Source organism: Manis javanica, chromosome 12, assembly GCF_040802235.1.
Source record: "Manis javanica isolate MJ-LG chromosome 12, MJ_LKY, whole genome shotgun sequence".
NCBI classification, from domain to species: domain Eukaryota; kingdom Metazoa; phylum Chordata; class Mammalia; order Pholidota; family Manidae; genus Manis; species Manis javanica.
In genome coordinates, this window is record NC_133167.1 from 26,004,356 (window position 1) to 26,017,455 (window position 13,100).

The window sequence follows — 13,100 nt, forward strand, 5'->3', positions numbered from 1 at the left end:
GGCCAAAGGAGCTGGATCTTTTCCAGTTTCATTCAGTTCCAGTCAGATCATACTGTCACCTTTTTAGTCTCCTACCTCCATACCCCCAGCCAGAAAAAGAAAAAATATTCACAATGGGCAATCCCAAATATTACAGGCCCAAATGCAGTCCATTTCATGCTCTAAGAGGAACGGTGACAGTTCTGAAGCCAGGGTTTCTAGACCCTCTGCTGTCTTCCTCCCCATCCCACCTGTTCCCCCTGGGGCAGCAGAGAGGGGCCTCTGGAGAGTGTGGGTTTCTGGTAGTCCTGGCACAGGCTTCACTGGCGGTGGCTGTGAAACGTGGCTCTCTCCAGCCATCCACATCAGCCATAATCAGTTTCTTAACTGAAACTGTGTGTAATGGTCCTTTTTCAGCCCTCCTATTCCCCACAAAAGAGTGAGTCTGCTAGATCACATTCCTTGGTTAAATTATATTTATTTTACCTTAGAATGTTTAGTAACATGTTGTGTGTATTCTTCTAAGCAGCATACACATGTATGTAAGTACATACATAACACATACACACACATAGGCTTACAATAAATATGATACTGGCAGGTCTCCTATTTAAGCAAATTATAAGTTGCTTGCTTACATTTATTTACTTAGACAATAACAGAAGAAAACACCAACCCAAAACATTAAAATAACCAGACCCCAATAACTACCTTCCTGAGCTAAGAGATTTAAATGATCATCTTGGTTTCTTGGAAAAAGCCAATAATAATAGCTATTGGCCCTATGGGACGCCTTACATAGCAGCTGTACACCAAACCACACTCGTGTGCCTGATAACAGGCACTGACTTCTGCACCCCACCCTGTTCTCTGTGGGCTCTACAGAGGGAAAATCAGCCACAGCTCTGCCCTGCTCTGCAGGCCTGTCCTTCCGCTTGTCAGAGAGCCAACCAAACTCAAGACTGAATTTCAGTCCTAGTGAAGTATCTGAGGTCATTGCCAGAGCCAAAAATAAAAATGCAGCAGGAGAAGAACCCAGCATGAACAAGAGCAAAAGCATTTCAATGCCCCTGACTTGGGCCAGGGGACTTTAGCAGCTTCCTGTGACCTCCCTGTGTGTAGCTAGAGTCTGGACGGGTGCAGACAGAGTCATCGAGCCTGGCTCTAATTGGTCTCACATCATCAGAATTCCAGAACAGGAAACTGTCTGCAGCCAGGAATTCTTGCTTCTTTGCCATAATATTTGAGAAGCGAACCTTTTCCCCTGCACATATTTAGTTCTGTTAGTTTATAGCAGGTTAGTTTTCTTGGTTTTGATAGCTATAATAAGAACCTCATGTCTGTCCAATCTCTTGGCAGTTGACTATTAGATTCTAGGTTTTGAACCTCTCCCTCATTCACTGTAGGTCATTAAGCTCATTTTTAGGTCAAAGTCTGTACATAGTATAGAGTCTCATTTGATGGTGCCTTTACTAAGACATAGAATGAGATTTGTGTTGCCCCCAAATGGTGGAGATATTCCCCTGTCCCTACCCAAGGAAGGGGAATAGTCTGCTAGGACGCACACAGATAATTAGTGCCATTACCTGCTACAGCTTTCGCGGAAGTAGAACTCAGGTATCTCCTTCCTCATCATCAGGTCCTACGGTGTATCCAGAGCTAATATGTACATGGTTCATGCCAGTATGGCTGTCCCAATGGTTAAAACACAAAAATACTTCCATATAGGGCAGTAAACAACTGCTGCCTCTACCCAGCCCCCACCTTCCCCCCAATAAAACCCCCACAACACTTAAAAACTCTGAGTTTTTTTCTTGGGGAGATGGGGTTCTGATGAAGGTTGGGAGAAAGCTTAGAAGGAATCTTTAATGTTTAATTGAAATTTTCTAGATAGGGGCAGAGTTAGCTCCTTTTGGCCAAAGTCCTGATAATCAAAGCTATATATACTAGTATAAGCTATTTCATAGTTTGTTTAATCACTGCAAATAAATAAAATTTAAAGTAATGCTGTTCACTTTAAGGCTCATCTCAGTCAGTCCCAGCTTGTCAGTTTGAGATTTTCTGAAGACAGGCCTGTAAGACTACATTCCCAATCATTCATCTACAGACCTGAGGGCAAGAAGATTTGGAAACAGAAGGATAAAACCCAGAATAGCCTTTTCCTTCTGCACAAAGCCTGGAGGTTGGAAGGAACTTTAAATACTGTCTAATCCAACCTTCTCTTTTACTTCTATGGAGAGGGAGGTCCAGAGAGGAAGTAAAAGGTCCCCATGACTCTAGTGCCTACCTGAGCCAAGAACTTGGGGTTCCTCTCTCTAGTTAGAGCTCTCTCCCCTCTGCAGTACGTGGCCTCATATATTGTACTGGTCTCCTTCTCATTCTAGAAGTTGCTGAGACCTAACTGCTTTACAGTTACCTAAAACCCATTTATTCTATGGAGTAAATACAAAAGTATTTGGTTTTGACTTGCATTTGGCCTAGACAAGGCCCAAAGGAGCAGAGTGCCATGGAGACACAGCCCAGAGGTTACTGGCTAAAGAGCAAATAAATATGACTGAGAACCATCACCAACATGGCTTTTGGGGAGGACTGAAAAATCAGAGTTGATAGAAAGTTAAGGGTTGCTAAGCAATGGATGGAATTGTGTCATAGTTAGTCACTTCTTAAATAATGTTCTAAGTTAGTTGTGGAAGCCACAGGATGGTTAATGCTAGTACATTTCAGCTTTTTAAATCAAATGACATATTATAAATATGCATTTGTGAAAATGATATGAGTTACATACGCTATGCTGGACCTTATTGGCTGGCATCAGGATAAGCCACCGGGTGACCCTTGCTGAGCACTGGGCACCCCTCCTAAGATGCCTTCTCCAGATAGATTAGATCAGTGGCTCTCAACTGGGATGATCTCGCTCCCTGCCCCCAACCCCCAGGGAACACTGGGACATTTGGCCGTGTCTGGAGACATCATCAGTTGTCATAACTGTGGGGGACAAAGCTGTTGCTACTAGCAGCCAGTGGGTGGAGGCCAGTAATGCCCAGGACAGCCCCCCAAGACAAAGAGTTACCTGGCCCAAAATGTCAATAGGTTGAGATCCCTGGATTAAGTGAAGCAATGTGAGTTTTCAGGAAAAGAACTGGGAAATCCCTTTGGATGACTTCAGTCAATACCACATACGTGTCCCTGCAGCTGCATTCTCTGTGACACCGGCCAGGAGGAAAGGAGGTCTTTGTTCCCTGTGGTGTACGCATAGCAGCAACCAGAAAACAGCAGAATTGCTGGCTGCTGGGACTTGATGACTCATAAATGAATACACTGGCTCTCATTTGATTTGCCATTCAGGACACCAAAGGGACATTTCTCTCTCCTTATCCATTGCAATTTTCTGCAAAGATGATGACATTGGTAGATTTGCCTTACATAAAAGACATGTTCCTGAAAAGGTGTGTTTGTTAAATCATATTTAAAATACAGTCAGGAAATTCAGTAAACACTTAAGGATCCAGTGAATCTTTTTAAAGCAAAAGGTGCTTTTTAATGAAGTCTTCTTCTCAAGAGGAGCATACCTATATATTTCATTGTTTAATGTGTTTTTCCTACACACGCCATTTTTATTACAGAGCTCCATGACTTTTACACAAGAAACAGTTTTGCTTCCTGCTTCCTTTTCCTGCCCTTAGAAAAAGTCAGGGAAAGTTAACAACAGATTCTCTGAATTTGGGAATGCCATTGATCAGTGTGTCCAGGATACAGTTCAAAAGATGCCTGCTGGGTTACAAATTGTTAGAAAATAGGACTTGGTCAGATTTTGAAATCATTAATTTTTTATCTCAGACTTTTTTTCAGTTACTGACCTTTGACTGGAAAGAGCAGGTGTACCCGGTCCTTCCACCACTCCAGGGGTGTTTGCTGCGCCAGAAAAGTCCAATAAGACTCAGCCTCTTCACTCACGGTGGGGGGGTGCTGGTATCAGCAGAGATAAGGGAGTGGTACTGAAGGAACCCAGCAGTTTTCTCCTTATCAATCACTGCCCTAGGGCAACATCCCTAGGTGTGTAAGTCACTGACTAACTCAGCAGGGCAAAGGGGGCAGGAAGGAGGAAATTTATTTGATAAAGCTGCCCTTAGTGTCGCTTCAGCTACAGGAGGTTACAGACGTATGAGTGGGTGGGGACAAGGCCACTGCCACTGTGGGGAACCAGCCCAGACAAGAGAGGCACAAAGAGCCCTTCATCCCCCTCCCCTGGAAGGCGGGAGGGCTGAGGGCAGGGAGGTGCTGGAGGTGACTCCACCTCGTCGGCTGCCCTGGCCAGGGTAGGACCCGGGAAGAAACAGGCACTGGAGTCACTGTTACCCTCGCCTGCCCTTTGGGGCACTTGCTGTTGAAATCGTCCTTCCACATGCACTTCACTTGTTTCGGTCTCACAGAGCCCAGTGAGTAGGCGTCACTGTGAGCAGCATTTTACAAATGAGGCCAGAGCACCAAGAAAGTAAATAACTTGCCCAGGATCATGCAAAGAACTTTTCTGATCTGAACACAAGTATTCTGACTTGAAGCCCTACGTTTTCTCCTTGGAGGGCGCACTGCTCTCCCCCCAGAGGACCAGCCTCAGTAGGAGCCTTGGCCGGGCTGCCAGGAGTGTTGGGTTTGTCACAACTCTGTCCTCAACCCAGTGTGTCCTCGTGAGACAATAAGTTAGCTTTGGAGAATCTGTTTTCTCATCTATGAAGTGAGGGGATTGGTCAGGATGTCCGCAGGTGGCCGTGGTGACATGGGCGGAGGCAGGCTGAAATGAAGACTTGTCAAAAGGCAGCAGGCAGCTGCTTATCCTGGATGGATTACTAAGCACGCTCCCTGTGCCAGGAACTGTGCTGAACACCTTATCCATAATCCATCTGAGCCTCACGCCACCTCTCTAAGGTGTGTGCTAATGGAAACTCCACTTAGCAGATAATGAAACTGAGCTCCCCGTGGTGAAGTGACTGCCCCAGGTCACTGTCCTAGACTACTCAGGCTGTCACCAAAATCCCCCAGACTGGGTGGCTGCGGCAACAGACGTTTATTTCTCACAGTTCGGGAGGCTGGAAGCCCTAGATCGAGGTCCAGCCAGACTTGGTTTCTGCTAAGAGCTCTTCCTGACCTGCAGGACGGCCTCCTCCTTGCTGCTCTCCTTTCCACCTTCCCTGTGCGTACACGCAGGGTGGCAGGAAGGGCAGCTCTCTGCTATCTCTTCCTACAAGGACACTGATCCTGTCATGTCAGGCCCCCTCCTTAGGACCTCACTTAACTTTCATTACTTCCTAAAGGCCCAATCTCCAAATTCAGTGGCATGGGCTAGGGCTTCAGTGTAGGCGGTTGGGGCCAATTCAGGCTTAGCAGTCATACAGCCAGAAAGTGACTGGAAGGTGGGATTGGAAGTCAGGCCATCTCACCACCTGCTCTCCTAACCACCACTATGTTTCCACTGGCCCGGAGAGCTGAGCTGGTGAGTAGACTATGGGTGCCGTGACGTTTCCGACTTTTTGTCTCTCCACCAGTAGGCACAGAGCCCTCGGCCCACTGTGTCTCCCCTCCAAGTCACTGCCTTCTCTCTGGGGTACAAGGGTGGGTGGCAAGTATTCTTTGTCCAAACTTCCTGAATCCTGAATAGGGCCAGGGATAAGTCAGTGGCAGGCTTGGGAATGGTGCCCCTAAGACCATCCTGTGCCAAGAACTGAGATTCAAGATACAATAGCAGAAGCCAAAGAAGCAGAAGGCTGAGCCCTGGTTCCTTCATAGCTGGTCAAGTGCTGGGCCCTCCAGAGATGTTGCTGGTTGAACAGAATCATGCAGGTCCAATTAATGCACGTTGGTAAGCCACCCGCTGGAGCAGTATAATGTGCTTGATAGTTAGTCATTATTAAAGACTTTGCAGTTAAAAACAAGGCATTTAGACTCCTGTACAGGTTTCCACCAAGCCAAACAACAAACTAGTCATCTACCTGGAATGTCTGCCTTCTATAAATTATATCTGTGTGTTTAAAAAATCCTCCTCCCACTCTTATGCTTTACTATTCCACTTGTGGTACAAAGGTAGACTTACAAAGGGGGGCTGTTCCTCAATTTTAAAAAACTTAGAAAAACAATAGACCATAGGATTCCATTCAGAAAATGAAAATGTGTCATTTTAACTTTACAAACTGTCAAATAAAATCAAGGAGTAACAGGGAACCACCTAGCTCATGTGAACTGAAGGGGAAAGCTATGGTTTCATGGCTGTAATGCTGGGGTTGGCTCTGGTGTTTGGAGCGTTTTCAGTTGGCAAAGCACTTCACCCTAGAGTCACTACCCACACCTCTGTCTCAATGGAGAGGAAACTAACACACGGAGCTTCTAGAGTTCTGTCCCTTGTCCCCATGACCACAGAGTAGCTGGTTGGTGGTGGCCTCCCCTCCATAAGAAAGCCATAAGCCTCTCCCCAGCTAGTTGTAATCAGAAAAAAAAAGCTTTTCAAGTGAAATTCAACCTTGAGCATTTTGGAAAGGGAGGAGCCCATTTCTATGAGTCATTTCTCCTCCCAGCAGCAGGGCATTCCGGGATGAAATGTGCCCGAGCGGTACAGAGGCCACGGGACTTCAGGAGTGTGTCTCTTGCTCATTTCAACCTTGCTCATCATATCCATGGTTGGCTTTTGCAGGTGTGAATGCTGTGGAGCTGTTTTCCATTCTGAATGCAAAGAAAAGTCTGTCCCCTGCCCCAGGTGTGTACGCCGAGAGCTGCAGAAGAAGCAGAAGTCTTTCTGGCGGAGGCTGAACATGGATGAGAGCCTGGAGGAGGCTTGCAACCTGTTTGAGCTGTCCTACCAGAACACCTGACTCAGCAGGGGCCCGCTGCCAGGCACGGACCCTCAGTGACCCATCAGCCCCAGTGGCTTCCGAACTAGCCAGGTGGAGCCCTTTGGAAGAGGAGTACGCCTCATCTTCAGCTATACATAGATACGTATTTATACACACACACCCCTATCCATCCTGTGAATATGTTCTTTATCAACTGTTGTCTAATAGGTCCACAGAGCCTCTGAGGCTCAGAGGGACTACAAATAGCTGACTTACACTTAGCCATGAATTTCAGCTGCTTACTCCCAAGCAAAGAGTTGTTTACACACAATGCTTTATAGGTCAGACTTTTTTTTTTTTTTTTTTTGGCTCTGAGGAGTCATTTTATTACCTGGGACACAGGAGGAAGCATTTCCTACAGAACAACAATGCTTTGGGTTATTTTTGTGTTATTTATTTTTAGCCTTTACAGAGAATGAGGAAACTGAGGCAAGAACCCATCATCATGTTTCATGAGAAAATCTTCAAGACCTGGGGCGACTCCCGCATCCCCCCAGAGCCCAACGCCGCTAGCTCCCTCCTCGGTCCCTGCCACCACGGCCGGGGTCACCAAGCTCAGCCCAGCGGCTGGGAGACAGGAGGGCAAGCTCTCTCCGACAGAAAGCCTGTGCCCCTAATGCAGGAGGAGAGCTACTTCTGGTTTTGAAGTTAATCTCAGGCTTTTTTCCTCAGAAATGAAGAGACCTCTGTGACTGATAATGGCACGCTGTCAGTCTTTCTGCTGGTACGAGTCCCAGCGTCCCCTCATGTTGCAACACTCCACCATACTTGCCAGGTTGTAAATGTAGCTCTGTTAAGAGCAGGTTTCCAGGGGTTTCTTGGGTGATATTTATGAGCTACTTTTTTTTTAATGGCCTGAGGAAATTTCCTAGGATTGCCATTGAATACATTGGTTTGTAGACCAGTGGACAGGGTATATAGTACATAGATTCCAAGAGATGGTCTCTAATTTCTTTTCACAAACTCTTGTGTAGGCAGTTCCTGCCCATTAGTTTTAAATGCTTTATTTCCTACTGCTCTCCACTGAATTTTCATTATGACCTTTGTTGATATAACCACTTCTACTTTCGCATTTTTGACATTATTTTAAAAATCAGGGTAACATGGGATTTCAAAATACCAACTTTAGGCCATTAATAAAATACCAAACTTACAAATATAATTCATGAATTAAATCTAATATTGTTTGGATAAATATATATACACACATATATGATTGCCACCTTAAAGGAAAACAGAAAGTGCTAAAATAATATCATAGGAATAAGAAATAGAATGAGCTGCTTCACTGTCTGGCAGGGCAGCATTCTCCTACAGCGGTGCCCTCTGAACCAGCATAGCAGTCACTGTGCCCAACATGGCAGGAGGGACGGCACTGGAAGTCATAGCTCCCATTCCTCCCAGCGTAACTCTTTCCAGAACAGAAAAATATACTTACATTGAAACAATTCTCAATAGACTCTATAAGAAGATTCTGTGTGTTTCCAATGAGCAGATGCCTTCGATGCCTTCTTGGTTTAGTAGTTTCACTGCTAATCAGTGGCTCACAAAGTACACGGGACATTTAACTCCACCGTTCCTTTCTCCTGTGCATCCCTATCCTGACACGTGATGTTTCTGCCCATCGGAGACTTGACATCTCAGAATGAGTTTTGCACAGACTGTTAGATGTAAGCATTTCACCTCTTCAACCAGTGCCAGTTCCTTTGGCCCCAGACCACACATTTCAACTTAATAGCTCAGCACCACGCATGCGTTTATTTTCTGATTATACAGTAGCTGTAACCAAGGCATGAAAACTTGTTAAAAAGCCAGGGCCCTATTCATGAGACACCTTATGGTACCTTTTACTTTTGGGAAAGCAGGTGGACACCATCCCCTTGCCCCCCACCCCAACTCCAGTTATAAAGAAGGCTGCACACAAACGAAAAAGGGTGGAATGATCTCAAACCAGCACTTGGCAAACAGGCAAACAAATTTGATCATCTCCTCTTTCCTCCTACCCTTCATGAAATACAGTATTTATATTTTCCAGCCTTAGAGAAGATAGCAGAACATGATCTTTCACAAGAGAATTATAAACCTGCTTATTATAAAACAGATGTGCTGTGATGGCAAAGTGCCTTTTCCCTCCGCCCCCAGCTCCTTGTCACTGTAGCGTATTTCTTTCTGCCTTCGCTATAATTAATGGGTCTGTGATTCTGTCAGCAAGGCGGTCCCCAGCCTGCCGCATTTGGAGACCTGGAGCACAGGGCCATCTCTTCCCTGTCTAGCATGTTTTCCCTATGTACGGAATTCCCTGTCCCATCTTGCAGGCAACTAGGGTCAGACCTGCCAAGAGTCACGGTGAAACTCCAGATCCTTGTTCTCACCCGTGCGCACTTAGAGGGCCCTGCTAGATACAGGCTGCCCCTCTGAACTCCTTAGGAGAACTTTCCACCCACATCGTTTTCTGCTTCCTTTCCAAAAGGGAAAAAAATAGATGTGCTATTAGCATCAGCTACCCAGAATCGGAACCGCATTCCAGCTGCTGCTGTTCTGTCTCTTCTGTGCATCCCTGACAGCCTGGCCGGCTGACCGCAGGCACACATGGCACTCAGCCACCGCCACCAAAACTGAGAGGACGGAGCAGAGCCACTGAGGGCTTGGGGAGGCCACGGAAATTTGGGATTGTGATTTCCAGGCCCGAATGCCTTGGAAGCACATGAACGCCCTTACTGTTTTCAACCCTAACAAATTACGTGGTGCACTCACTGTTAGGTAATTGTTCCACTCCTTAGAAACTGTTGAAACAAAAGCAAATCTGTAGATTACCACCTCCCTGAGACAGAGCTGATACCTGCTCTCCCCTATACTCTGGTTTTCATCCCATATTAAATATCTTGCAAATAAAGCACATGAAAAAATGGCCAATTAATTTTCTAGAGCTGGCAGCCAACTCAGGGGAAACTCTTATTCACTTGAAAGGCCCATTCCCTGGTGTATCAATTGAGGAAATCCCTTGTAACAGTGCCAGAAACTCATGTATGAGACAGTCCAACCCTGGTGAAATGCTGGCATCTAATCCTACAGTAAAGAAGCCAGTTCCTAAAATAGACCTGAGCGTGCACCACTCCAGAGGCCACAAAGTACTTACAAAGCAGCCAGTTGCAACGGGAGCCATGTTCTCTCCAGGGCTCCCACTTCCCAAAGTTGAGAGCCCCGCTGCATGAAAACCACGTAAATCCTTTGCCTCGCTGCCCCTTCAGGGGGTTGTTGCTTATTCTCATGTCTGTAGTGGTAAGGGGTAATATTGTTAGGAGCTTTAGTATCTGATCAGCTGAGAGGTTTCTGATTCTTCTAGACTAAGCCTCCATCAAAAAGGTGGTATCATAGAACCTGGATTCATGATTTCCAACCAACTCAGGGGCATCCTTTGGATCCCTGCAAAGGGAGTATGCCATGAGTTCCTTCTGGCCACAGGGAGAACTGAGCTGTTTCTATCCCTCCAGCCTTTGCTAAGGGGGAGCAAGTCCCCTCTGCTGGGGTCTGGCCTCTGCTTGCGTGTGGACACACTGAACATCGACTCTGGGTACTTTCTTCTTGGGCCACCTCACAAAGCCTTGGCTTCCAAACCTGTGGGTTTGTTCTCTACCACTGGCCAGAAGAGGCCATCTGTGAATGACTGTATCAGGGTGGGACTGGCACGAAGCCACACTGAATGCTTCCTGCAAAGAGAGGCATCATCTGAGGAAGCCAAGTGCATTTTTTTCCTGATGAAGGGTAAAGCCAATGCTGCTGTTCCTATGGGCAGAATTATTTACCTCCGCCGATCTGCTACACTTCATTGAAATAACTGGATTATGAAGTAAATCTTCAACTCCTGATCTTAATACTGCCTGGAATCAATACAAGGGTATTTTATTTTTTTACTTCTCTCGGTCAAGAGAGATGCATGCAGTTTTCCCCTTTATTTCTTGACTTTTCTGTCTCACTACTTTTCTTATGCTAAGATAATGTGAAAAAGTAGAGAGTTGGAGGCAAGACTGAAAGAAGTGAACGCCTGTCTCAGCATGAGCTGAGTCATTACTCTCTTTCCCTTTCCTTGGTACTTGTTGACAGTCGGGCCCTGGGAGCCTTGTGTTTGGGACACCTTGCACTGTTCTTCTAACCCTCAGTCTACTAGAACTAACTCATCTGGCTGAACTCAGTGACGGCTGGATAAGCCCTGCTCGGTTAATCTAAACAGACAAGTGCTGAATCCTCTCCTGTGGGACAGTGTTTCAACAGTCAAATCCCAGCACCCAGCAGACTTCATATTGCAAGGCAATTCTAACTTCATTGTATTCAAAAATCTCTGATTCAAGGATTTTTCTTTAGTGTGTTTTAGTGGGTACATGGCTAAGGCAGAATCCAAGTCCTTGTTAAACTCAAGGTAAAACTCAGAAGTGTGGAATGCCCTCCTATGCATACCTGTAGTGTCAGGGGGGTTATTTGAAATGGGTTCCAAATGATCATGTGATATGGCACTTTCCTCATAAAGTGCCCCCCATGAAGGCATTGTTAAACTCAAGTGAAGAAACAACTGCTGTTTCCTTCAGGTTCTTCCCTGTGCTAAGAGAAGCCATCTTGTTAGAAAGGTGTGGAGTGAAGCCAGTTGCCCAGGGTAGAAGATTCAGGCACCTAATAGCAACTCTTAGCACAGCAGACAGTCCTTCCCACTGGCCGGAGAGCTGCAGACCAGCCTCCCTCTCTTCCGCTTGACCTTTCTTGTCTCTAGTCCTGAGCCCTGGCCCCAATTCAGGCTCCATGGCTAGTGGCCAGCTAGTAGACAGTGGGGGCCTGTGGGTCCTTCTCCATGTTGGCCATCCATTTGTTTCTTTTCCCCGTAGGTGCCTTATAGTACTGCCTAGTGCTTCTATCTATAGTCTGTTGACCCACTTGAAACCTGCAGGACCCTTTGCCTAAATATGGATCACTTTGTTTCTTCTCTGCTGGCTACTCTTTATACAGAAGTGCTTGGAGCCTACATATTCCATATGCACGTTGAACTTTTCACCTTTGTTTAACCCGGTGCCTTAACCTCATGAGTAAAAGGATTCCTCCTGGAAACCCATTTTTAAGTAGAATGGTAGAAACACTGGCTTCTTAGCTCCATTAATACTTTTACCAGGAAATAAAAAAACACAACCACGTAATGTTTCAACTTTGTTTCATCCTGTTTTTTTAATCACTCTGCTCGCTTTCATTAACCAAACTCAGGGGAATGTAATGATGTCACCAAGGCCAACGGGTAGAAGAATTAAACCAGTTATCCGGATTCGAGTCTGTGAAGTCAGTGAACTTAGCCTTTTCAGGTTAAAAGATTAAACATGCACAAGGATTTTCTTGTCCTTTACCGTATAAAGGTTTCTTTTTATTTTGCCACCTGTTTTCCAAGTGGGAAGTAGGAAACCTCTTAGATAAACTGTGGTAAAAATGTTTCTGTGTGGCACGAGCAGTCCACTGAGCTATTAAGTCAGGCTTTCACTGCTAGAGGCCTAGGTTCTGATTTTGATCACCTATCAGGATCTTCCTGTGAACAGCCAGTAGCCTACCACAGGAGCTTTAGGGGGAAAACATCTGTCTTTAAGGAAATGGTAAAAGAAGGGAAAACACTTGGGATGCAAATGAAGAGTTCTGAATGTGGCGATGCGGGGGACCTCTGCACGACTCTTCTTTTTCTCCTGGGTTAGATCAGAGTCATTTTCCCTTATTCCTATTCATGCAGTACAGAAAAAACTAGAATTGGGTTTGGGCTATTATAGCGCTCTACGTTGAGCTATTTGTAGTAGCTCACATGCTAACATATATGTGTTGTATCTCTTCTGGATTTTACTGCCTTTTGTTTCAGCATAATTTATACATATTTTTTGTTTACATCATTTAAAAAATATCAGCAACTGTGATAATATAAAATGAAGTTGTACTGTTGTCAAGATCCCTAGTTTTTATGGTCATCTGTCATATGATTTAAGCACACTAGTTCCTAATGTACAAAGTTATCTCTCTCTCAATAAATGAGGCAGAAAGTACTTTCTCTTCTCATGACAACTTCATTAAAATACTGTCTTTACAGGGGTGGTGTGAGCCCACAGTGAGCCCTGGATGTTAATTCAAAGTCAAGATCTGAGCTTTATTGAAAGTGAGTTCCTAGGAGTTTAAAATATCTAAATATTAATCTTACATATAGATTTTGGTTTTTTTCTAAATTCATCAGTCTAC

General features: G+C 45.3%; 1 protein-coding gene and 1 long non-coding RNA gene across 5 annotated transcripts in view; one reads left to right on the top strand and one right to left on the bottom strand.

Annotated features, from left to right (window-relative positions):
• PLEKHM3 (pleckstrin homology domain containing M3) overlaps positions 1–12,910 on the top strand; it is a 176,574-nt gene extending 163,664 nt beyond the window's left edge. For 2 of the 3 annotated variants that reach the window (XM_073218216.1, XM_073218217.1), the window contains exon 8: positions 6,659–12,910. In XM_073218216.1, coding sequence (XP_073074317.1) covers positions 6,659–6,836 — 178 coding nt within the window. In that variant the 3' untranslated portion in view covers positions 6,837–12,910. The remainder of the gene's footprint in view (positions 1–6,658) is intronic. The other variant, XM_073218218.1, reaches the window with a different exon arrangement.
• LOC140844971 (uncharacterized) overlaps positions 1–13,100 on the bottom strand; it is a 107,919-nt gene that overhangs the window by 79,434 nt on the left and 15,385 nt on the right. The window lies entirely within an intron of this gene.